Source organism: Meles meles, chromosome 12, assembly GCF_922984935.1.
Source record: "Meles meles chromosome 12, mMelMel3.1 paternal haplotype, whole genome shotgun sequence".
NCBI lineage: Eukaryota > Metazoa > Chordata > Mammalia > Carnivora > Mustelidae > Meles > Meles meles.
In genome coordinates this window covers 35,732,265-35,759,062 of record NC_060077.1, presented here as the reverse complement: position 1 = coordinate 35,759,062, position 26,798 = coordinate 35,732,265, and the positions used below count along the sequence as shown (strand labels likewise).

General features: G+C 40.4%; 1 protein-coding gene across 5 annotated transcripts in view; it reads right to left on the bottom strand.

Moving 5' to 3' along the window:
* Nucleotides 1–26,798, bottom strand: part of PIEZO2 (piezo type mechanosensitive ion channel component 2) — a 456,862-nt gene that overhangs the window by 188,730 nt on the left and 241,334 nt on the right. For 4 of the 5 annotated variants that reach the window (XM_046025850.1, XM_046025845.1, XM_046025846.1 and 1 more), the window contains exon 5: nt 5,806–5,968. In XM_046025850.1, coding sequence (XP_045881806.1) covers nt 5,806–5,968 — 163 coding nt within the window. Of the gene's footprint in view, nt 1–5,805; nt 5,969–6,351; nt 6,457–26,798 lie in introns of those variants that run through there. The other variant, XM_046025847.1, reaches the window with a different exon arrangement.

The following is a 26,798-nucleotide window of genomic DNA, read 5'->3' as shown; positions in this document are numbered from 1 at the left end:
GGAGAGCCAGAAAAAGGGGAACATGGTTAGACAAATGTCAAGGTAGCGCCCATAGACTTGTTGATGATAATGGGTAAGGCGTTCAAGCCATCAAGGGTCTTACCAGGGCTTGGGGTTCTAGGAAATGAGTGAACGGTGACTCTGTGAACCTGGGTGGGCAGTCAGCAGGAAGGCTGGGTGGAGGGAGGGGAGGGAGATCCAGTTCCTTCTCTCAAACACACCACCAACACTTTGAAAGAAACATGGGGAATTAAACAACATTAAGCTCGTGGCAGTTCCATCTCAGTATTTCCAGTTGAGAGAAGGATGGAAAGCATGACCCCCCTCAAAAGACTGAGGGAGATGCAGACCCCATGAAGCAGGAGCAGGTGACAGGAGAGGGACACATAGGTTCCCCCCCACCCACTGTGCCTGACCAAGCTACCCTCCCTGAAGGGACTCGGGGCTCTGCATTCTCCCCAAACAAGGCTCCCTTGTGGGTGTTTTGTTGTTATTTGCAATTCAACTGCAAGATCACCTGTCAAATATACCAAGGACAAAACAAAATATTCTGAGAATTTCTAAAAACATGGATCCAGACATATTGTTAAGGGTAAAAATCTACTTTGGAGCTTTGATTTTCTTAAAAAAATAAAGCAGAGAATAGGCACGCACTGTTAAATGTTGTTAAATGAATGAACACATGGGAGAGAAATGAAGGTGTATTTAATTTGGAATAGTTTCATTTTAATGATGTAAAAATATTTGAGCTGCCTTCCTAATTGCTTATTCTTTCCTTTATTTTTACTACCGGGTCACATATTCAAGTCCAGGCTGGTCAAATTTCATTCAATTAACCTAGGTCTGTAATATAACATCCCTGCCTTTCTATGTGATAAAGTGGGTATGCTCTCCAGGTGTGTTTCTCTCAGAGGAAAGGATGAGAGGGACTCCAGCTCTCATCTTGTGTCCTGGGAGATGTAGCTGAAGGACAGTGGGGGATACGTTTCGTCATGGATCTAAAGTTAACTTGTCTCTTGTGACACTCATCCTGAAACTCATACTGTAATACCAAGCTTTCCCAAAGCCTTCTGAAGACAACAGGCCAATGATTTCTTCCAATTAAAAAGTTTTTCTTTGGGGTTCCTGGGTGGCTCAGTGGGTTAAAGCCTCTGTCTTCGGCTCAGGTCATGATCCCAGGGTCCTGGGATCAAGCCCCGCATCAGGCTCTCTGTTCAGCGGGAGCCTGCTTCCCTTCCTCTCTCTGCCTGCCTCTCTGTCTACTTGTGATCTCTGTCTGTGGAATAAACAAATAAAATCTTTAAAAAAAACACAACTTCCTCTTTATTTAAACCAATGGCCTCTAAAGTCACCACAATTAAAGGTTTCCTCCAAACTGTAAATGTGTTTAACCCAGAGAAGACAAACCCAGGATGCTGTATTTTGGGGGACATATAACAATAAGTCCTTGTCTAGTTCCTGAGAGGGACCTTGAGACGCGGCAAAAGCCAGGAAGCTCAAGGCTGGGAGGGCAAGTGGGCAGTTGCCTAACCTCTTACTCTACTGAGTGCTACCATGTCTCATACGATCATGTCTGGGTGCCGGAAGAGACAGGATCTAGAAAACTTCAAACACGTGATTCTGGGCAAAATCTCAGGTGAGAAGCTGAATGCCTTATTAGAAGGTGAGAGTAAAAAGAAAAAAAAAGGTGACAGTAAAAAGATTGATCTCTTTCATTCTTTGTTTCTTGCTCTCAAAAAAAAAAAAAAAAAGAGTAGTAACTTCGAGAACCTCAGTGCTAAAACTTGAGGCACAGCCCCATTGGTGATTTTATGTGCCAGAATGCGGATGCAATAGGAGCTTAATGGACATTAGGTATCAGAAAGGAGGATACAGGTTTTGAGGCTCAGGATGAATTTCCAAACAATATTAGCAGGATCCAAATGTTGCATCCTCGAACTTTTAACAGATGGTGGATAGCTATACTGAAATATTCTTTTTATGCTTCATATTTGATATGTCCGACTAAGCAGACCAAGTCATGCCTAAAATTCCTATTTGAATAAACAGCTTCTCATAAATTTGAATTAATAATATATTGGAATACCATTTGCTTCCAAAAAAATAAAGCCTGAAATCTCATTAAATAGCTAGAAAGAGCTGGTAGTACAAAACCATACAAGATAACAGCAGTTTAGTGAAATTACAAAGTGTTTCATTGCGCAGGTGACCGTTTCCTACACGATTTGATTTTCATAACCTAACTCATTTTTTTCTTAAATATTTAAGATTAGGGATCTTTCTCCCAGTTACGACTTGTAGGTCTGCTTCTGAATTGCAATGAACAGATAAACAAGATCACAGATGTGTCAGTTGAAAGAGAACCTTTTCTGACACTTGAGGAATTGGCTTACTTAACTGAGCTCTGTTCTCTGTACAATGCAAGACTCTCTGTAACAAGGCGAGATTTTTTTTCCCGGGAATCCAGGGATTTGCGATGCCCTTTAAAACAGCAAACTTGAGCCTCATTATCAAGCTGAGCAAGATTAGGAAAGACTCTGAGTCTTCTTCAAGGATTAGTTGCTAGTTTAAAACAATGAGGGATTTAAAAAGACATTCTCGCAGGCACCAGTGGATTAATCTTGCCATTTCACCATTGGGATAAATGAAAGAAGAAACAATGCCAGCAAACACTATTCTTTCAAAGGATCCTCAAAAACCAAACATTCACAGTGCAAATGTCAAGATTTATAACAGGGAGGAAATATGTCAGGGCCTTCCAAAACAAAATAAAAGTCTCCTACTTATTTTGGCCATGTGCTTCTATTCTTTTCAGACTCAAGCCAGATTGTTCACATGTAAGAAATATTTCCTTGTGGATTCATCTCAGAAGATTCACACACCAGCCTGCTCCTCCAGGGCCACTGGGTGGGGTGGGGGTGGGGGGGTGGCTGGAATGCATGAAGAGAATGTAAATTAAGATCTAAATGAGGCCAAAACAAATCTAAATGGGAAGAAATTCAATCTCATCATAATGACATTTAGTATTGTTCAAAGCCCCAAATAAATAGTATCTAGAATGTCAATCATCTTACAGTTATTATTAAATAATGTGATTAATAATATAGAGAGTACAGATACTTAAACAGGTTTCAAACAGGAGAGAAGTACCGTAAGTCTATCTTTGAGAACTATGTGAAATCAAAAAGGAAACATATTAGAACTAATCCATGTGACGGTTCTGTGTTCTCTTCTTCCCTAGATGTGTGATCCTAAGCATAACCTGAAATCCGTTAAATTTCATCAGTCAATGTAGGTTTCCCTGTGTAAGGACCTATTTAGAAACTGTCCCTGCTCCCCTTCCCCCAGGGGATTTACTTGAAAACAAGTCCCAGAAACCAGCTCCAGGTAACAAAGCCCAGACACAAAGGTGGGTCAGGCCAGGTGGAGACATCCGATCAGTGGGGGGTTGCATACTGTCTCCCCAGCTACCAAGGAGTAGGTCCCCCCCCACCCCCGCCGCCCCCGCCCTTTGGGAGCCTTTTTGGCGCCAATCCTAATCAAGGTGTAATAGGCTGGTTCAAATGTCTACTAGGGTAAATTGTAATTCAATTGGTCACCTAGCATCACTGTGGAGTTTCCTGTGTGTGTTAAGATCTCATTGGCCACGCCCGACCGCATGGCCTTTGCCCTTAAAAGCTAGTCTGTGAAACAGAGAAGGGTCCTCTCTCTGTAAGAGGTGCGGCCCGGAAGGTTCGGTTAGATTCTTGATGCTTGGTGCGAAACAAAGCTTTGCTTGATGGTCACTTTATATCAGTCTCGCTCCTTTAATCGTGGACCAATTATTGGGCATAACACCCTGGTCCTATGGCAAAAAAGCCTTTGCCCTTAGTGACAGAGGTTCTTATCTTGAGAAGCTTTGCCATTCATTTATGGCTGTCTGTGACAAATGGCACAGAAGGGACTCTCTTACCGAGTGGGTTGGCTTCAAACTCACCACCCAACTTTACTTTCTATCATCCTAAGAGGACTCTGAATTTGAAACTGTTCTAGGACCTCTCCAACTGGAGAGAGCAAGGTGACGAGAGTTAGCAGCATCTCATTAAGCAACCCAAAGGGCAGGCACTGCACTAGACGTGTTGTACTTGACATTTCATTTAGTGCTTACAGCAACCGCATGACATAGGATTATGATTGACCTCCTTTTGCAGAAGAAAGAATAAACAAATTTCTCAACATCACGTAGCCACTGTTAGTAGCTTCCACATCTGCTTTCAGTGTCTACTCAGTTTACAGCAAATATCTTTTATCCTCTATTTATAATATGAGGATAACTGAAAAATAATCTTGCCTTTATAAATACCGGTAATGAAAAATCCTAAGGCTGGAGAGCTTGTGGGTTTACTTTCACCAAACTTGGACAATTTTTGGCAATAAAGATCAAAGCCAGATGATTTTCTAAACTGTAACTCTTCTAAATTGAAGTTCGACTATGAAAACAGAAATTAAAATTTTAAGTTTTGTTTTAAAATTGGAAAGCCAACAGGAAGAAAAGTCACTTTCATGGTTTTACCCATTTTTAAGATGCTGACAAGTGCTACGTAGTTTGTAGACATAATGTAAGGCAGGGTTAGTTGCTACCTTGCTATAATTGTTTTTCACACCAGGTACTTGTTAACATATGCCTTAAAAATAGCAGAATATTGATATGCAATGTGACCGATGTGATTGTGTATTTTTTACCCATAAATGATATTTGGCAGAAACATCATTTCTAGTTTGTATAGATTTGTTGAATTACATCCTCACTTCATTGTTCTGTTCTTAATAACAATACAAGGCCATTTGATGCTTATTTGTGAGGCACATAGGTCATTTGCCGGAACTGAGAATTGTCTTCCTTGAGGCCTTTGTGATTACCATTCTCAAAGTAAGTGATTTCAATTAACTTCAGTTTGGCAGTTTCAAGTTCTTGCCAAAACTTCCAAGTAAGAAGACTTGGTAGTTGTGTCTTGTGTCAACTGTCCCGATGAAGTATTTTTCGTAATTTTTTCTTTGTAAATTTCATCTTTCAATTACCAAATCAATTACTTTTTAAAATCAATGTCACTGAAACTCACATAATGAAGTACAGTCATTAGAACGGAGCACAGCTCAGAAACAGATCTAGGGACAGGGATGAACTAACTTGCTCTCATACACTGAGTGAGATCTGACGTGCTCCCTGCTCCTCCTGAAACTCTTTCTACTAAAACACATAGCTAAAAATTAACATACAATTTCCTCATTATTGTTATCTTTATCCAATTCTTATGCTTTTCCAAAGGTATATATTTTTTCTCTGGAATGCTTTAAAACAACTTGATCAAAATATGCTAACATAAAGTCTACTCTGAAGAGTGAGGTGCACAGACCAGAAAGCTTCCCCTTCAGGGAGGAATTACTTTTCTTCTTTCCAAACTACCAGGTGTTACTTCTTCTCTAAATATTTTGTAATAACTAAGGTATCTAGACCATGGGCCACAGCATTATGAACCTAGAAGGTTAACCATCTGGGATAATAATAGATGAGAGTGAAAAGAACACCGTGTCAGTATGATGCCTCACAAAGGGCAGCCTCCATGTTCCTTGAACTGGCTCCTCATGGCCAAGGTGTGGCTGCAAATGCCTACCCATCGCAATTCCATCAGGGGCTTTGCATCGTTAACTGAAGCCAAGCACCCCAAAGTTTAAGCGCTTTGCACATTTCATCTTACACAACTCATTAGAAGGCTCAAGGCCCTCAGCAATCAAAGAAGGAAGACAGATGCATGAAATCAGATTTACCAATTCTTCATTTTCAAACTCCGAGTTATACTGTGCTGCTTCCTCCGTCATTGGTTTCTGAACGATGTTTCTGCAGACGAGCCAGATGGTCAGACTCGCAATGAACATCCCAATATCAGGCACGAACACTCTGATCCCATTGCCAGCATCAGCTCCCTTTAGGCTATGGAGGGGAAAAAAAAAAAAGGAGGGGGAGGAAATTTAGTTGTTTTTCTATTTCTATGGTGACACTATCTCCAAATATGTCTGTATCTCCTTAATGAATTTTTTAAAAAAGCAATACTCAGTTTCTGCCTAGAAGATACGGGAAAGCTTTTCATCGACCTCAGAGTCTTACGTAATCTGCTAAGATTCAGGAAGGCACCAAGGTTTCACTGGAGTTTCAGAAATAGTATAAAGACTCCTAAACCAATTCTCACTTCTAAAACACGCTAATGAACTGTATTGTTATTAAATAAGCCCGTGTGTAGTACAGACACAGGTGTGGGGAATCTAACTGAAGCAGTTAAAAACTAGACATATACTAGCAGCCAGGAGATACTTTACCTTAGAGGTAAATCAAAGCTGGAGGGAACACAGAGAAAATGTTACAGCAATCCGTGAAGGCAGGACCTCTTTATTATTTTGAATATGTGGTTGATTTTGTTTTCCAGACTGTCCCAAGAAAGGCAGACCTAGTACACTTCTTTTAATCTTGGAGAATGGACTGTGAACTTCGAATTGGATGATTTGGGTTCAAGTGTAATAAGCCTGACACTGACAAGCAGCATTCCTCGGGGAGGGGGGCGGAGTGAGGGCCCTTACCAAGGCCTTATGTTCCTCCTCCTCCTTGTCAAAGAGATAACGCCTTCCTTATCTCATTTAAGTCAAATGCAAGTGACTCAAAGTTTATAGAGATAAAAGCTTATTTAGGGACTCAGCATGTGTGCGCTCAAATATGTACTGGATTCATTTACATTGTGTATATTATATATTTTGGCAAAAACATAAAGTATAACACACAGCAAGACCCCCACTGCCTACCTAGATATAACCATTGTTAACATATTGATAAATTAAAGCATTGTTAATAATATCTACCACTAACTGAGCAATTGCTCTGTGTTATAAGATTGGTACATATTATTTCATCCAACCAGTTACCATACAGAGTTAGGAATTATTATTTATCCTCCTTTGCATTAAAAAAAAAAAAAAAAACAAACAAACAAACAAAACCCAACTTCGGCTCCAAAAGGGAAAAGTATTTCCCTGAAGTCACACAGATAGAGGTGAGTGAAGTATACTCAAGCTCCCTTTAGATTCAAATTTTCTGCTCTCCACCACTGTGTTCTCATGTATGTACCTGCCTGGCTTTCCCTTCCAAGCTTCCTCGGTGCCTTGACATGCATACTGAGAGTTTACAATGCTAAGCTCACACATCACCTATTGTTTTGAAAATAATTAGTTCATTTACTGTATCACTAATATTTTTATTACTCACTGATGATTTTTATTTTTTATTTTTTAAAAGATTTTATTTATTTATTTGACAGAGAGGCAGTGAGAGAGGGAACACAAGCAAGGAGAGTGGGAGAGGGAGAAGCAGACTTCCCACAGAGCAGGGAGCCTGATGCGGGGCTCAATCTCAGGACCCCAGGATCGTGACCTGAGCCGAAGGCAGACACTTAATGACTGAGACACCCAGGCACCCCTCACTGATGATTTTTAAACATCACCAAGTTCATGATCAGACAGCACGTAACTATTCCACTATTGTGCATTTAGAATGTTTTCATTTATTTGTTACTATCATAATATGTAAAAGTTAAAACTTAATTACTTCAAGAATCTAGGAGAAAATCTTCAGACCAGTCTAATTTGCTTTTTTAAAAAATGGTCTGGAAGAGACCATGCCCCACAGAAGCTTCACGTTCAGACGGGCTCTGAACCCTTCCGAACAGAGAAACATGAAAGTGAGAAGAGATCCCTTTACCTCCTTAAATGAAACAAACATGACTGTGTCAGAGGGATTAAAAAATTACAAATTCCATTCATTTGGAGTAAGAGGAAGAGAATTCAACTAAGAAAGTTGCATCTGAACTACACTTAGAACAATGAAATCTAATGATTGATTTTATCACCAAAGGTAGAAGGTTTGTTGTGTACTATTAAAAGTGATCAAATAGAGCAAACAAAAATTAGCATCATTACAGAGAGAGGAAAGAGGGGATCCAGGAGAGAGACCAGAACACAAAGGCCAGGCTCTGGTAGGTACTTGCTGTGTGGGGCTAAGATCAGGAGAGCTGTTAGTCCTAATAGGTTATTAGAGCTCTTCCATGGGAAACAAATTGACTGTGGCATTGTATAAAAAGCACTAACCAAGCAGGGTTGAGGGCAAAAGAATTCTTCAAGGAAAGGTGTCAAGGACTCCAGCTGTGGCCTCAGCTGCTCCTTGCCCCACAGTACAGAGACCTAGGAAGCCCCAGCAAAGCCTCACGCCTTTCCCACCTGTGGACTGCATTAAGCTCCCAGTTTGCAAACAGTCTCTTTGAGGCAACAGGCTCGGCTTTGTGTTTCTTGGTCCCAAAAGGCACATTTCACAGCATACATATATCACGAGAGTAAATGAATGCTGTTTGCAAAAGCAATCACGCCGCTCGCTGTGATAGAATTCAGCTACTGGATCCAGGATTGGGCTGTGATCCCGATTTGCAATGAAATCATTCAGCCACAGAGGTGCTAACCTATTAACTACTACTCTTGGCTTGCTGACTTAACAAAGCCGTGCATTCATAATGCCACGACTGCAGAAACAAAGACACTTTTGAAGAATATAATGAAGAGCACGTCCAACGAACGGGTCACAGTCTAACTGATACATCATTTGGGGATCATTTTATCAATCAAGTTTCCTTCTTCACTGTTTAGACCAGTGTCTACTAAAGCACATTCATCAGAATGTCAGTCCTCAGAAATGAGGTAAGTTAAACAAAACAAGGCAAAAAATGAAAAAAAAAAGTCTTCAGTCAAATAATTGTTAGAAAATCGCAATGCATAGTACTGTGGTAAAGAACCTGTGACGTTCTGTAGTAAAACAAGAAATTTGAGTTGATTTATACCTCTGTTCCAAAATTTATTTGACCAAAAATCATTTCTTAAAATTTTTATCTGATGCTTATAACATTTTACTGAGCTAGTGTTCATGGAACCGGTCTTAGGAAATGTTGGGCTAGAGTCTGCTTACTGGTCTAGTTTTTGATTGAACTGAATGGATAATTTGGAAACTATCCTAATGTGCAGCTAAGCCCTACAAATGTGATGTTTACTAGGCCTCAAATAAGTCAAATAAGTCAGTGGCATCTCATTCCATTCTCTTATCTAGTCGTCCAACTATCCATCCATTAACTCGCTAAGTCGTTGAAATCATGAAGCTGGAAGAAACTACAAATAGTCCAGTTCTTCTCAGCTGATAGATAGGAAACCAACAAGGGAAAGGGCTAAATGGTTGGCCCCACTGCTCACCTAGGGGCAGAGTACTTCTACTCCAAGTCTTCTGATGAGTATAGGCAACAATCACTGCTCCTGTCCTTACTCAGCCATCTTCTACCTACTGTAACAGGCTCCTTTGCCCACACTGGTCAGAAAATGCTCTTTCAAGGGTCACAAGTGATCTCCTTACTACAAGGCCCAAATAGCCCATTCCAGTTCTCATCCTACCCCACCTCTGAACTGCACTTGACAAGAAGATCAGCCGTTTCTGTTCTCAAACCTACTCCTTGGTTTTCTCGCCTTTCTCTTCTAGCTATCTAGATAGCTATGGATAACTGTGGATATTCCTGGAAACTTGCATTATTTTGTGGGAAATCCCACTAAGAAGTACTGGGCTGGGGCTGCCGGGTGGCTCACAACATTAAGCCTCTGCCTTCGGCTCAGGTGATGATCTCAGGGTCCTGAGATCGAGCCCCACATTGGGCTCTCTGTTCCGCGGGGAGTCTGCTTCCCCACCCCCCTGCCTGCTTGTGATCTCTCACTCTCTCTCTGTCAAATAAATAAATAAAGTCTTTAAAAAAAAAAGTACTGGGCTGGGTTTTACCCATCAGACTCTTCTTTTCTCCTCAAATATTGATAAGTCTGCAAGGTTCTACTCTTCACTTATTTTTCTTCTAACACTACATGGTAAACCTGGATGATTTACCTACCCCGCCCCGAGGCTCCCCACACACCAACATGATGACTTACCAATCTACACAGCAAGTCCAAACCTTTCCCCTGAGATATACCAACAGATACCCACTTTCCCACTAGATGTGTCCACTTCTAAAGCCTTTAAAACTAAATGTTATCTTTATTCCAAAATCTGTTCTTCCCAACCTTGAAAAATGATGCTGTCGTTAATCTAGAAACCAAGGCAGAACCTGGACCCTGCCATTCTCTCACTGAAAAGCTGGAGGGTCTGTCTCCATAATGTTTCTCTTGCTGCCATTTTATCCCCACATCTCAGTTCTGCTCCTGGATTACTGCAGTAGCACCCTTATTATTTTGTCTCAGGTGGTCCCCTCTGCCAACAGGTCTCCATGTTACTACCAGAGTTTCATTTTTAGAAGCATAAGGTTGACCATGTGAACTGTGCTGCCCACAGGAAAGGTCCATATTCCTGAGTGTGGTATGTGAGGCCCTTGGTGTTCCAGGCCTGGTTGCCTTAACTCTTACTATGATTTCTTTGTACCTCAAATCCCATCCACCCCGAATATGCAAATGTTTTTCCCTGTGAGCTGTTGTGCAACCTTCTCCTTCTCCAACCTTAGCCAACAATGCCTTTCCCCCACACTTTTATATTCTCTTCACCTCTCAAACTCACTTTACATCTCCATCGTGAAGCCCTTCCATCACCCTTCTTTGACTTAAAGGAAATGTCCTCCTTTAGAAGCCTGCCATACCTTGCACATACTTGATCATAAAATGTTTAATATTTTATGTCACTCAGTTATTTACCAGATGAGAGCTTCCTGTCTACTTCCTCTCTGTATCCAAGAACTATATATATATGTATATATGTATGCTTTCTTTGTATGTATGTATGTGTGTGTATATGTGTGTGTATATATACACACACACATAGAGAGAGAGATAGTATTTATTCTGCCAGCCCTTACTCTCTTCACACTGTCCCATATATATATATATGTATATTTTATACACATACACATATGTATATGTGTATATACATATGTGTATATGTATGTACACATACATATATGTATACATATATATACACAAATGTATATATGGGACAGTGTGAAGAGAGTAAGGGCTGGCAGAATAAATACTATCTATATATATGTGTGTATACATATGTATATATACGTATACTTATGTTATATATACATACATATGTGTACATGTGTACACACGTATGTGTATATGTATATATACATATATATACATATGTAGGTCTGGCAGAATAAACACTATCTCTAAATATTTACATTTTACTTTGTATAACAGTAGTTTGTGCAAAGTATTGGTGAAGAATTAGATGAGATATTTTAGTTCATTTAGATCGTTTCATTCAGAAAAAATAAAATACAAACCCAGACAGGAAGAAATGTTACTTTGTCTGGGAATAGCTAGAGGTCAGGAGCTCATGATTGGTCTCAGTTACTTGAACACAAAGATGTAATTGTCAAAACTGGAAAATATAAATCATGATATATATATATCATATAATATATATGACATATGTATGTGGTTTTGTTAAATACATACATTGGAGAAAATATTTGAATGGGAGATATGGAGTGTATCTAACGAACATTAAAAGGCTCAATGTGGCAGAATTCTTTATCCATTCATTCAAAAAATATTTATTACTCCATCTCCAATGTGCCAAGCACTGTCTTGGAAATTGATTGTTGGTTATTAAGGTATGTAAGGGAGATAAAGTCAAAAAGAGGTTGGACCCAACTGGGATTGGAATTTTGGAAAAGAATCCCATAGCCCGAACTGCTGAAGGATTTGGAGCAAAGGAGGAACATAAACACCAAGGAAACTGAGAGACTGTGATTTGGTTGTAGAAGTGGTGTGTGGAGGCAGTGTTTTCATGGTAATATGAGGTGTAGTGCGGAGGCAATATTTCATTCTGGAAGCCACAATGGGATTTGTGCCTGAGAGAGAAGTTATCGCTGAAGGGGTAAACTTGAGAGTTTCCTTCCATATATGTTGGCTAAAGTCAATAGAATAAATTAGATTGCTCAGGGATGGTGCATTGCATAGAGTAAATCTTTGGATAATGTTCTTTGGTTCTTTGAACTAATTATAAGTATACACCCAGAGCACTTCACAATAAATTAAATTTTATTTCAAATAAATTCTACATTTGAAATCATACTAACCAGGTTTTGTGTTGAAGTCCTGTTTTAATGAATTAATGAGTTAGATAGATAGATATTTCCCTATAAAATGTTACCCTAGGGTTCCAGGTATACAACAGTTACATTTTTTATATATATATGAAAATATACATATTTCATATATATATATAATTTCATATTTATATATCATATAACATTTCAATATTTTATTTATAATATTTATATTTCATATAAAATTTCATATATATATAAAAGCTTATGCTAAACTGCTTAAAATATCATATTCTCTTAAACAGGCAAATATTTTCTTTCTAAACTTGCCGCAGTTGCATTGGTCTTATTTGTTGAGGGTGATTATACTTCTTGAAGAGGAATTGAGGACGCTGGCAATTGGGAATAACCTACATATCCTTCAAGAGGAAAATGAATAGATTAAATTAGTACACCTCCACAAAATAAAATAAATACTATGAATGAATAAAGTGGTGCAAAAGTATGTGTGATGGATCTAAATATGGATGTATCATCTCCTAACCATAATGTGGAACACAGAAGAAGCAGCAAAAGTACAGAATGTAGATCACTTGGGGATTTATGCATTAAAAAATGCTATGAAAATGACAAACTCTTATTTCTGGGAAGGGAAGAGGGATATAATAATCTACTGTATAAATACCAAAAATATTACTAATGTTCAAGTCCTTAAATTGGTTGAAAGCTAGTTGATAGGAACAAAAATGTATCTTTAATACTTCATATTATTTTTAAAAGTTGGAATAGTCATGCTGCTGAAATTTCTTGTGTAGAACATATCTGAAAAACACGAAGTCAATTATCTTGGCTGGAAAAGACAATGACTTTTTTATTGAGGTAAAATTGGTATATAGTATATTAATTTCAGGTGTACAATATAATAATTGGTACTTGTACACACCACAAAGTGATCACCACAATAACTCTGGTTACTATCCATCACCATACAGTTGATCCCCCTCTTTACCCTTACTGCCCACCCACTAACCCCCTTCCCCTCTGATAACTGCCAATCTGTTCTCTGAATCTATGAGTTTTGTTTTATTTTGTTTGTTCGTCTTCTTTGTTAATTTGTTCTGTTTTTTCAGATGCCATGTATAAGTGAAATCATATAGTATTTGTCTTTTCTGATTTATTTCACTTGGCACAGTATCCTCAAGGTCCATCTGTTTTGTCACCAATGGCAACATTTTCTTCTTTTTATAGCCAAATAGTACACCATCGTGTGTGTGTATCATATTTTCTTTATCCATCCATCTATCCATGGATAATTATGTTTTTTTCCATCTTTTTTTGTTATTTCCATATCTTGACTATTGTAAATAATGCTGGAATGAACATAGTGGTGCATATATCTTTTCAAATTAGTGCTCTCATTTTTTTGGATAAATACCCAAAAGTGGAATAGGTAGTTCTAGAACACACGGTAGGTCGATCTTTAGTTTTTTAAGGAACCTCCATATTGTTTTTTATAGTGACTGCACCAACAGTGTAAGAGGGGTTCCATTTCTCCACATCTTCTTCAACACTTATTATTTCATGTCTTGTTGATAATAGCCATTCTAACAGGTGTGAGGTGGTATCTCACTGTGGTTTTGATCAGCATTTCCCTGATAATTAGTAATGCTGACATCTTTTCATGTGCCTATTGGCCATCTGTAGGTCTTCCTTTGGAAAAATGTGTATTTAGATCCTCTGACCATTTTTTAAAAATTGGATTGTTCGATCTTTTGCTATTGAGTTGTTTGAGTTTTTTGTATATTTTGGATATCAGCCCTTATCAGGCATATGATTTGAAAATATTTTCTCCTGTTCAGTGAGTTGGCTTGTCATTTTGTTAATGTTTCAATTTGCTGTGCTGAAGATTTTTCAGTTTGATGAGATCCCACTTGTTCATTTTTGCTTTTGTTACTTTTGCTTTTGGAGTCAGATCTAAAAATTCAGCACTAAGATATAAGAAGCTTGTGGCCTATATTTTTTTTCCCTAGGAGTTTGATGGTTTCAAGGGATTAATTTTATTAATGTTCGATTAATGTTCTAATGACCGTGATTATATTAGGTCTGACTCATTACTCAAATACAATCACCAGCCTTCCCAGCAAGGTCCAGAGAAGTGAGGCATGTGGGTATTTCCATGGGCAAATCAATTCATTTTTCCAAGTTTCAGTTTTTTCATCTACGAAATGATTTCTCAGGGTCTGCCTGACTCTAAAGTTTCATTTCAACTAGGAAAATCCACCATAAGGAGGCAGCGGAATTGAGATGGGACTGGGAAAGAAGAAAAATGCTGGAGTTTCAGGTATTGCTGAGAAGGAGCAACCAGGTGTAAATGCAACCACAGTCCCCTCTGGAAGTTCAAAAACAGCAGTTGCATTTATGTGATTCTTTTTGGGAGGTACGTCTTTTTGTTCAGAGCTAGTAGGAAGGTCAACTTCAATGGAATTCCAATAAATGATTAAAATAGCAAATGAGCATTATTTAAATGAATGCAAACTATTAATTTGGTCTACCTAGTACCCTGGTGGTCTCTGAAGTTGACACACTAAAAGTCAGACTACTTTCGTTTTTCTTAAGCGTAAGTACTCTGACTGAAGTCCATCAGTCCCTCAGATTTCATAAATCACCTTAAGAACAAAGTGAATGTATATCTAATTGTAAAACCCTAATGTCAGAGATAAAACTCTGATTTCCACTGTCCCACATGTCTTAAAAATATGTATGGAGGCTATCTTTTTATTGAATCTATGACTTCACATAGCAAGTCACATAAGGAAATATTAAATAGATTTCATGTAAGTGAAGAAAGATACAGATGAGTAAAACTTGAAGGAAATGTATCAAGTATTGAGAATCGCTTTCAATATTCAAATCAAGAGAGTCCACTGTTGTTAATGCATTGAAGAAGCCAAGTAGCTAATTTCTATGAATTCAGAAAACTTTTTTGTCACTAAAAGAGCAATTGCACGGCAATTTCTAATTATATAAAGGTATGAGCTAAGGCTGAATTTCCATGATTTTTTTTTCTACATTTAGTGGCAGGATTTTTTTCACCTTGAAGGTGAAACACTACTTGAGTATTTTAATCCACTTATTGTGAGAAGTTGCTCTTCTCCCTTTGGAACACACACACTTCATTCTTATATAAAGTGTATTGATGGCTTTTCACTTCTGTTACGAGGCAGAGGGTCAGTTAAGAGAGTCCTAAGGTTCTTGCTTTGACAGAAGTTAAGGGAAGGGAGAAAAAAGGGTTAGGAGACACATATTTGTCCCTATGTACTCGACTGTTCAGGAGTGTGCAGGAGCTGGCTGGTTCTAGGTCTGGGTTCAGTGACAGTGTTTATTACCAGCTTGAAACTGACCACAGTGGGAGTATTTACATCATGGAAGTTGGCAAATGCTGTCAATAGGTACTTTCCCCCCAAAGAGCTGGTTGGAATGGAATATTACTCAGTCATAAAAAAGAATGAAATCTTGCCATTTGAAAAAGTGTGGATGGAGCTAGAAAATATTATGTTAAGTAAAATAAGTTAGTCAGAGAAAGACAAATGCCATATGATTTCACCCATATGTTGAATTTAAGGAAAAAAAACCAAATGATCAAAGGGGGGAGGAGAGGTAAACCAAGAAACAAACTCCTAACTAGAGAGAGCAAACTGATGGTTACCAGAGGGGGGGGTAGGTGTGGTAGGATGGGTTAAATAGGTGATGGGGATTAGGGAGGGCAATTACTGCGATGAGGACCAGAGTTGTATGGAAGGGTTGAATCTTAAATTGTACACCTGAAACTAACATTATGCTGTATTTTAACTAACTGGAATTCAAATAAAAACTTTTAAAGACACACTAGAACAAACAAAATACAAAATAAAATAAAACTCCAAAGCAGTAACAATAGAATGCACTCCTTTCGCTATGTGTCTCTCTTGGGCAAAATTCTAAAAAATACCCTTAAACATCAAATCTAAAATCCTCTACCTGATGTTTAAGGTTCCCTATCCGAAAGCTTATTTCTGGATCCTCCTAAACTTGTGATCTTCCTCTAGGGACCTCACCATCCTATGATAAGGACATATTCCTTCCAACTTCTGGATCTTTGCTAACGCAGTTTCTATTACTTGGAATTTCCAACCTCATCTTTTGCCCTTGTCCCAGTCAAAATTAATGTATGTGCTCTTTCAAACTTGTGGCTAGAAACATGACTGTAAATGATCATATATTCTATCCACTGGTCTCACTTCCTGACAACTTCTTGAAGCATTGAAAGCTTCCTCCTGTGCCTCCTTTTTAGTGATTTTGTGACCATGACAAGGCTCTCACCAAGGAAAGGTCTTGGTGAAAGCCTCTCAGACATCCTTTCCTACTGCTAGTCAAAAATGATAAAATATTTCAGCGAGCCAAGAACTTCCTCCAGCTGCCCCCTCTTCTGTGCTGGGGGAGTGGATATGTCCTGCCTCTTGGATTTGTCCCTTTCTTATTTTCTATGCACTCACAAGGAATAGTCTGTCCTCTATCAACAATGCTAATTCCTACAGATCACTCATGGGAGTCTCCACATCATTTATTCCTAAGAGAAAACTCCATCATAACATTTATAAAAACAGAGCTGCACCACCTGGAGCCTATCCCAAAGTGACTTGCCTTCCAAGTTACAAACAAAGCATTGGTCACACTGTCCAGCTGGTGAGCAACCAGGGTCTGGTGGATGTGGGGTTATAAGAACAACATGAAAAACAAGCCGAAATCTCCCTCCTTAAGCAACGCTAGCAGTAAACACAAAGTGCCATCTCGGATGTCCCCTCTTGCTTGAATTGCTGTGCTGAATAGCTTGAGAAAAAATGAACTCAAATTAATTTTGTTAAAAAGAAATTAAGACACACAATGGATCGCTGTGACCAAGTAGCCCATTTATGCTCTTCATAAACACTCGATCTGAAAAAAAAAAAAAAAAAAAGGGCAAGAGGCTTTGTGTCACTATTGGAAGTGAACACAGAATAAAGAAAACAGCATGAACTTTGGACTTCAAGACCTTGAAGTGAACTCCATCCCTGCTAATTTAATTCAACAAATATGTATGAGTATGTACCAGGTCACGGGCATTTGGCCAGGTCCTAGGCCGTCCGTGCAGAGAAAGATAGAGTCCCCGCCTAAGCAAGGTCTTGTATAGTAAGAAAAGCCTACAGGAGGCAAATAAATTCCCGCCGGTGGGGGAAGGCAACAGTAGGCATGTGTGCAGGGGTCAGCCAAAGAGAGAGACAACTGACTCTCTTTGTCAAGGAAGCAATAGGACTGCTCCCAAAGCTGACCAAGTCTGAGATAGGTTTTGAAGGTACTCTGAACTAGTAATGGTGTGTCTGGAAAATTATAAACAAAAGGACTTTGTTGTGATTTAGAAGATGATGATGAATGGTCGGAGACAGCCTTGAAAGGGAATGGGGTCCATGCCAGGGATGACCTTGAATGACATTGGGACATGCAAATGCAAAATGCCAAGGCATTGGAAGAGGTATTGGTCGATATTTATAAGCCACTTGATTTTATGTGCACATATACAAGTTCTTTAACTTCTCAGTTTGCTACATTATAAAAGAAGAAAATATCCCTTCCCCCATAAGGGTGTGACAGTAAACAGATGTTTGCTGTGCCCCAACTATCCAGCTCCCCACCAGGCAAATTTTGGACAGTGTTAGTAGCTGCACTTGGGAGTGGTCAGAGCAGTGGGCTGGGATGAAAAAGAACCAGTGTTCATTCTTATTCAAGTGTGTGAGTTTGGAAAGGGAGAAAACTCAACATCCAGTCCAAGGCAGCCACCAGAGACTAAATCCAGGATCGGAAGAGAACCTTAAACAAGACAGAACGGGTCAATAGAGCAAGCAGTCTGAGGGACTGAGAAGAGGGTCATACTGCCTGCGTGCCTGCACACACACCCTGTAAGTGTGGTTAAATCAAGCAAGCAGAAGCTTAGTCTAGGTACAAGAGGGTGAGCTGATGCGCTCTGTGTATTTGTGTGGGATGAATCAGGACCAGATATGGGAACCATGTATCTCCATCTGCATCACCCCCTCCCCCTACACCATTGAGGACTTCTCCCATATAAGGACTGTCCTGCATTACCACCATGCATTCTTCCCCTACAGGACACCAATGTTGACTCGCTACCATCCAATGTCAGACTCCATTCTTATTCCTCTACCCCTGGGGCCAGGAGCGTGCAGTGCATTTAGCTGTCATGTCTCCTCAGTTTCCTTCCATCTGGGTGGGACAACTTCTCAGTCTGTTATTCTCAGTTTTTCATGCTCTGGGAGGTGAATGAGTATAGTCTTCCTTATGTAGGATGATCCCCAACCTGGCTCATGCTTCTTGTGAAGAGCACCATGGAAATGATGCTGTCCTTAGCACACCGGGTGGGGGCCTGCCATTCCAACACATCCCACCTGAATTATTTGTATTCGACTCATATTTTGTGGGCAAATATTCCAAAATTACAATCATCCCAGTCCTTGTCAGACCTCCATCTATCTACCCTAGTCATCATCAAATCCTAACAGGACCCACTACCATCATGGCGGCTGCCAAAGCTGGCCAGTGGGGCCTGTCGTTACTAATCAGTGTCCTACTCCAAGAAAGCACGTTGCCTTATCCCTAGTAGATTAATTACTTAGCCAACTGACATCAGTGTGGACCCGTGAATTCCTACTTTACTGCATAGATTGTATTTTGAAACTACCATTATTTATTTTGATGCTCAGAGTGTTCCTGAGCTGGGAGAGCCCCTGGAAGTTGGCTCCTGTGATGTCCTTATGGTTTATTAAGCATTTCTGACTTTCTGATACAGTAAGGTCTCAGGCCCATCCCCTGTTTCCTCTTCCACCAGCCCATCTACTCTCTGGGCCCCAGAGCCCTGTTTCTACTTTTGGTGGCATGTGGTCTTCAGAAATGGGCTCTCAGAAGTCTGGTGCTTGGCAAGCTCCTTGTTTCTGGGCCATCCCACGTGAGAGGGTGGGAAAAAGATAGGTTTCTTTATTTTAACACACACACCGGCTGCCTCATCCACCTTCCCCTTCTGTAATCTCTGGCACAGAGTCACTTTCTTATACTGGGGACACTCCCTCCAGTAACTCCACGTTGCCTTCTCCCCAGGCTCTGGTTTCCCCAAACACTGCTGCAGCAGCCACCCCTTCAAGCCAGCCTCTCACCCTACCCGCACACTATGCAGACACCAACATCTAAATGCTTGATTGCAAAGAGGAGGAAGGAACGATGGGGAGGCTAGGAGAGATGGAGAACCTCACGGATGCTTGATACCAGTAGGATTTAAGGAGAGACAACAGGAAGGAGAGATGTGAACACCTTTGAGTCAGTCCATACGTGCACGGGTACTGCCATTAGAGCAATGCCCCAAGTTCCAAATCCAGCTTTATGTTCCTCCTGCCTTCTTTCCGTCTCCCCTCCCTCAGTCTGAGACTTGCCTCCTGAATAAAGTACCACTGAGCAATGTTGAAGGAAAACAACAGCAAATTAATCTAAACCGCAATCTATTTAAATAGAAGTCAGAGTAGTTTGTTGAAGTCAGATGGAGAAATCTTTTTGTTTTGATAATGAATTATTTTCAGGCCTCGGACCAAATGCTTGACCCCTCTGAATGATAAAATGTGATTATAATGTCTCTGCAGACTGGAGAAATTAATGATGAGCATTGACAGTACGGTTTCTGAAGACAATGGTTAAAGGTATAGAGAATAATCATTTGTGGTGGAGAGTAACCTCCTAATCGCTGGGTTGGGCTGCCTCAACTTAGTTAAGGTGGAGCTGTTTCTGGAATCCTGACCCTGCAGGGTTCTGAATCAGAAATGTCCCAGGAGATACCTGTGTGTGAGCTAAGGGGTGCAAGTGAAGCAGGCCACTGGGTCTGTGGTCTTCTCTCAGCTGGATGCAGTGACAGACGAACAGAGAGGTGACGGTAGGTTCCCCTTGCCCTGACTCTCCTCCATCCCACACCCAGCACTTCCTTCTGGGAGCTGGCCCCGAGGCCCAGCACCCCACCTGCTTGGGTGACTGCCCAAACAGAGCTTCCCATAGACCTTTCCAGAAGCTTTCCACCAGGTCCCACTTCAGGTCCTGGATGTGCCCACTCCTCAGATGCACTGGTTCACCTCCATCTCTCTCATTAGACCTCCCCCCTCCCAGCTCTGTCCACAATTTGTACAGTCTAATTCCTGGAATAAATTCTTTATTGCATCACTGAGCAGACTGGTCCCTGACAAGCCCTGACTGACACACTCCTACTGTAATTCTCTTTTGGGCTTGCAAAGATCTTATGAATTACTGCAAACTGGGGAACAGGTAAGATCTACTCTGTCCAGAGGTAGGGGATGGACTCCAGATTATTGGAGGATATGCAGCCATGGGTGTCCATTCTGCTTGATCTCAAAAATAAGGATTATAAATCTGATCCACACACATTTCTGAGGCTCTCATTTGTCCATGTGACAGTCTGCAAATGCCATGAAGTACAAGTCTTTGTCAATGCAGTAATGTCTCACAGTAAGCAGCCCAAAGAGGAATTAACTTCTACTAAATCTGCTTCTAGCTTTCTGTATATCATGCTGGGCAGGGCGTGACCCTCCAGCTCAGTGGTTTTTGTTGTTGTTGTTTGTTTTTTGTTTCTTTTTTTTTTTTTTCAAATGCAAGCTTATGAGTAACCAGTTTATACACTGAGGAGCCATCAACCAGCATCTTCTTTCTCATGAAGCAATAGAATAAAGTGGAATAAAAATCGAGGAGTGTAATGCCTGTGGCAAAAGTAGCAATTAGTTTTTTGCAACTTCATACATTTGCATGGCATTGGATCTTGACACATGTGGTTACAGCAGTAAAAGTTTGAGAATGATTCTGTAGCACATTCTATCAAACAGGTGGGGTCTTTATAGAAGGACAGAGGAAGATGATACAAAGGTAGAGAGAGAACAGACCAAAATGACACAGATCCTCTCTCCAAATCTCTTGGAACCAAATGGTATTTCAACATTCATACTCTTCCTGACTTCAAAGAGACACCTCTTACTCTGATTTAATACTGGCAGAGGGTACTAGGACAGTGACCACAACCAACTACACACACTTGGGGCAACTCACACAGACTGCAATGGTCTCTGCTTGGCCACCAGGTGAGTTCAGGTCAGGTCAGGTTTTGCCACCAACAAACTGGGCTCTAAAACGTTAAGTTTTTGCTGCGTTTTTGAATTGGAGATTGTGGGTAAGTGATGTGGATCTGTACTCAAGCAAATTAGAGCAAACTGGAAGAACCAAGCCATAAAACAAATCAAAATTATTCCAGGAATAAATCTAATAATCACATGAGCAAAAAAAAAAAAAAAAAAAAATCTCTGAATTTTTAACTGTCCAAAAGTGTACCCATAAGTAAATCTAAAAAATGAAAATATAAATTTGTAAAGCACAAATTATAGTGTGCTGATCTACACTACAAATAGAATTGCCAGAGAGTATCTCTAAATATACTTCACCAGTGAAAATGAGATTTAGTTTTCAAAAGTTTGTTCAGTAAGCATTTTGAGTAATGTAGAATTCATTAACTGGCAGGCAGACTGGAGGCAAAATAGACAATTTAGAGACTCCCAGAGTAAAAGAAACAAAAATATATATTCACACAAAGACCTAGATGCAAATGTTTTTAATAGCTTTATTCATAATCACCAAAACTAAAAACAGCCCCAACATCCACAATGATCTACACAACAGAACGTGATGAGCAATAAAAGGGAATGAAGCACAGATACTTTCAACTCTGTGGATGAACCTAAAAGGCATTATACTAAGGAAAGAAGCCAGACATAGAATGTCACGTGCTCCATGAGACCATTCATAGGACAATTTGGAAAAGACAAAACCACAGAAACAACCATCAGATCAGTGATTGAGCAGGGAGGGGGCTGACTACAACGGAAGAGAAGGAGACCTTCTGGGACAATGGAGATGTTCCATATCTTGAAGGTGGTGATGGGTACATGATGTATATGTCTGTGAAACTCACAGAACTACACACCTCAAGGGGCGTGAATTTCACTGAATGTACACTATACTTCAGTAAACCCAATGAGAGCGAGAGAGAGAAGGAGCCAGAGTAATCCAGTATGAAATGACAAAGGCAATCTAGAATGACCCAGGTAGACCAGAAAGGAAAAACCAACATCTGAGACAAAGTAAAGGAAGAAACACTACAACCAAACCGAGCAAACCCTTGATAAAAATGGCATTCTTTAAAACAAGCTGCATCTGTAAATAATATAACTGTTGAAAATAACACAGAATATGTACTAAATGGTAGACACACTGTTCTGTGACATCTCAACATTCAAAAAGAAAGATGGTCCCAAAGGTCCTTGAGTGTTTCACTATGGTATTTCCACGGAAGCTGCTCATTGGCTTCTGCTCCCAGGGGATTTCCCTAATAGAAAAATTTATGGCAAGGATAAAATTAACACTGCTGGATGCAGAGGAAATGGTTTCCTTCGTGAATCCCTTTGCTTGAAATTCTGGGAAATTATGTTTTAACTGTCCAAGACCTATTACCAAATCACTGATTTATGGGATTATGGCTAGATTATTGAAAGACCTTCTCCTAAACAAAGATTCTCTATTTTTATAAATAAAAAATAAAATAAACTCTCCTCGAGTGAGCTGTGGTCATTTGTATGGCCACAAATCTGAACACTGTGTGTTTCTCCCCTGTTTTCAGGATACGAGTCTTCTACTCTAGCCAAGCCAGATTTTTCAGTAGTGCTCATACAGTCATGCCCACCACATCCTTGTTTCTGTCACTGCCCCTCACAGACTCTCCCCTCTCTCCATAGAAATACTAACTAACCCTCTTGAGTCACCAAGATGCCACCAGATTTCAACATCTCTTCCAGTCAGACCCATGGTCTCTCCACTTTGGTTCCTTGATAATTAATGCAAAAGCTGTCCATATTGACATTACCCATATTGACAACTTTGGGGCGTCTGTTTGAGAAGGAGTGAGCAATTCCGGGTGAGACCAGTTCTTAATGCTTCTTTCCCACTCTCTTCATGCCTACCATGAGGCTGGGTATGAAGTATTTAATTAACTAACACCCGTATTGGACTGTTTAAGAAATCGTCCTTTTTCATTGTTGATAAATTCGGTGGGACTTGTTGTCCAATAACAGTTCATTGTTTAGACTGTAATGAAGTTCTCATTTTACCATGCAATTCAACAAGCACATCAATTAAATATTCTTTGAGTGCTTAGACACCGTGATGGCTCTAGAGCTTCCTTCTGGTACACATAATGTTATGTTTCTGCAGATTCCACAATCCTTCTCCTTTCTTACTGAGAAGGAAATTCTTTCAGAGAGAAAAGCATTCAGCTCATGGTCCCACCTGGCTTTTCCTGTCCTTACAGCCTTCATGGACTATCATTTCCCCAGAGAGAACTTCTGTCCTCCAGATGCTTACAAGCCCCCAGCTCTGGGCTACTCCTGGCTTGCTTGGTGGAGAATACCAATGATCTTGTGAAGCTACTTGGACCCCACAACAGAGCCACCAACAGAACACATGGCTTGGGGGATGGTGCTGTTGGTCAAATCATGTGCAATATCAGAGCTTGAGAGGGACTGGTGATTGTGGGGTGCCTAACTCAGAGTAGGAAACAAACCTTGGCTTACCCATTGGAAAGAGTATGCTCCCTTCAATCCACAGGTTTTATTTCTACCCAATACCTCTCTGCCCCAGAGGAATGGGTTTTGGGGCTTTATTTGTTTCTTTGCTTGTTTTGGCTTTTTTCTTCCCTAAAGGTAAGTCAGAGCAATGTGTGGATAACTCATAACCCATACTAGCATTCCTGGGCTGGGGGACGTAGAGACCAGCAGTAACCACTCAACCACTTGGTGGATGTATTCTAGTGAAAATTAATGAGTCAAGCAGAGCAACGTTCATATCTTACCATCATCTTCCTTCAAGACATTAAGTACCTTTTTTCTGGAAAGTGCTCGTGACTACCCAACAATTGAGGGCAAAGCCTGAGCACTTGGTTTCAGATTTCTGGGGACAAGAATTCTCTGGACAATGGCCTACATCCATTAGTGTTCTAATACAAAACACGCACATTCACTGAAATTACATTCATTCCAGTATGGAATTCGATTATCTGTGTGGGTTTCTTCGTAAATATATTTCACTGGTCAGAGCAGAGTGCAGAGAAGATTGCAAACCCAAACAGTGCTCCTGATGACCAAGGAAAAACAATATTCTCTGTTTATGAAAAACAGGTCAATGAAGGGCATCCGGGTAGAAGCATTCGAAGCTATCTCTGTGGCTTCTCAGACTCCTCTCATTTAATGTGGATACTTCCCTGTGCTACTGACTTGTTCATTGTTCAACATTCCTCATTTGCTCTGTGAACAACATGCTCTCAGGTACTTTCTCTTTCACAAGTCATGAGATGAGGGCAGTCATATACAATGTTAATGAAAATTTCTGCCGTGGAACTTTGTCACCATCTGTTTCTGGCTCTTGTTTGAGTGTGTGCTTGTTTCTCCTCACCACCTACTGTACCATTAAGAGTGGTGGAGGCCGGGAGGTCTAAGCTATTTCTGTCTCAGGTATGGCTTTCAACACGATTTCTGCAGAAGAAAATCGCTCAGCCTCTCAGGATAAGGCCAGTCACTCCTAATTCTCTGCAGCCATGACCACTCATATGCAAGAATATTCATGCTTTTTTTCCATTTCCAAGGACTTTAAACACATTTCAGGGTACGTGGATGACTTCTGAAACTGTACTCTTATGAGTCAAAGGAAAATACAGTCTGCATTGCCAAAAATTATAATTATTTTATATGATCCTTCTGAAATACGGGCAATGATTCTTGGATGTAATACAGCGACAAGGATTTCTAAAGTATTCTTCCTCTTCCATCAGAAGAGAATACTCTGCATTCTCTGCATAAAACTGTCTCCCTTTAAAGTTTTCCCTGCTATGAAATGATATTCAGGCAGGCAGATACAATGTCTGCAAATCCTCCTTCCTTATGCATTTTTTAGATAAAGTTCTAGCTTACCAATTGTCTCTGAAATTCAGTGCCACAAATGTTATTCTGTATCTGCTCTGCACAAGGCTTTGTGCTGAGCACCCAGCTGTGAATAATGGTTCTCCGTTTGGCATGGATGCTATCTGAAAGGTAAAACTTTTACAGGAGAAACTAGACATAACATGTAAAATCAGGACAGGGAGGTGTCAGGAAGAGGTGAGATGACCCAAGGGAAATGCCTAGTAGATGGCAAGAATTTTGATAATAAGACACAAAGCAAGGAGTATTCTAGATAGAAACAGAGGCTAGAAAGTGTGTGTGTTGGGGTGGGGGGATTCAGACTCCAATCTTCAGAAAACTGAAAATGTCTGTAGAAGGAACTAGTGAGAGACAATCTGACTAGAAATGTGGGTTGAGACCCAACTTGGGAAGGTTTGGAGTATTTAGGTTGAGGACTAAGAAATTAATTCAGTAGGTAAATGAACGATTTCACGAAATCTGTTCTAGTAAAAATAACTTAGTTTTCCTGTCTAGTAGGAAGGGGATATGGAAAAATTGGAAGAGGGCAGTCAGATAAGGCAGAAGGCCATTTCACATTCCCAAGGAAGGGCAAGTGGGGGCCTTAACCCAAGTAAGGACTATAGGTAGTGTAAGGCCAGGAGGGAATGAATTTCAGAGCCTTTTCAGAGGTCAGGGAGTGTTTCTCGAATATGCATAAATCAGCGCAGTGCAGGAGTGAGGCAAGAAGAGGGATGCAATAAATTGAGGCCAAAAAAGGTAGGGGAGGCAGAGAACACACCGGTGACATTGACACCATCACCACCCTGGCACGTGGATGGCACCTGATGGATTCTAAGACCTGTACCACATCCGAGAGCTTAGCGAAGCCGGGTAGAAGCTGTACCATCAGAAAGACCTACTTGCCACTTGGTTGCGGGTAAAGGCATCACTTGACATCTTTGAATCTTCGTTTACACGTCACCCGTGTAAATGAAGTGACTAAGCCATAGAAATGGCCCAACACTGTAACTGTGTGACACTTCCCAGATTTTGTGTGATTTAGACACGGTTGTGCGCCTGCATCAATGTGTAAAGATAGAGCGGAAAGGATAGTCAGAAGGAACTATTTTCAATTTGTTGGATGATTCATTTCTAAGGGTCCTGATGGACAATTCATACAGTTCCTATGAGACAGGCTTAACGCAAACTCCCACTTTTTTTTTTTTTTAAGATTTATTCATTTATTTGAGAAAGGGAGAACACACGCATGGGCCGGGAGAGGGGCAGAGGAAGAGGGAGAGAGAATCCTCAAGCAGACTCCCCACTGAGTGGGGAGCCAAATGCGGGGTTCCATCCTGGGACCCTGAGATCATGACCTGAGCAGAAACCAAGAGTCCAATGTTTAGCCCACTGAGCCACCCAGGTGCCCCCACAAACTGCCACCTTATACAAGCAATAATGTCTTGGTCTCTAGCAAAAGTGTTAACTGGAAAAGACATTTCATAGTAGTCTGAGCTATGCAAGAGCTAACTTCAGACTTAAG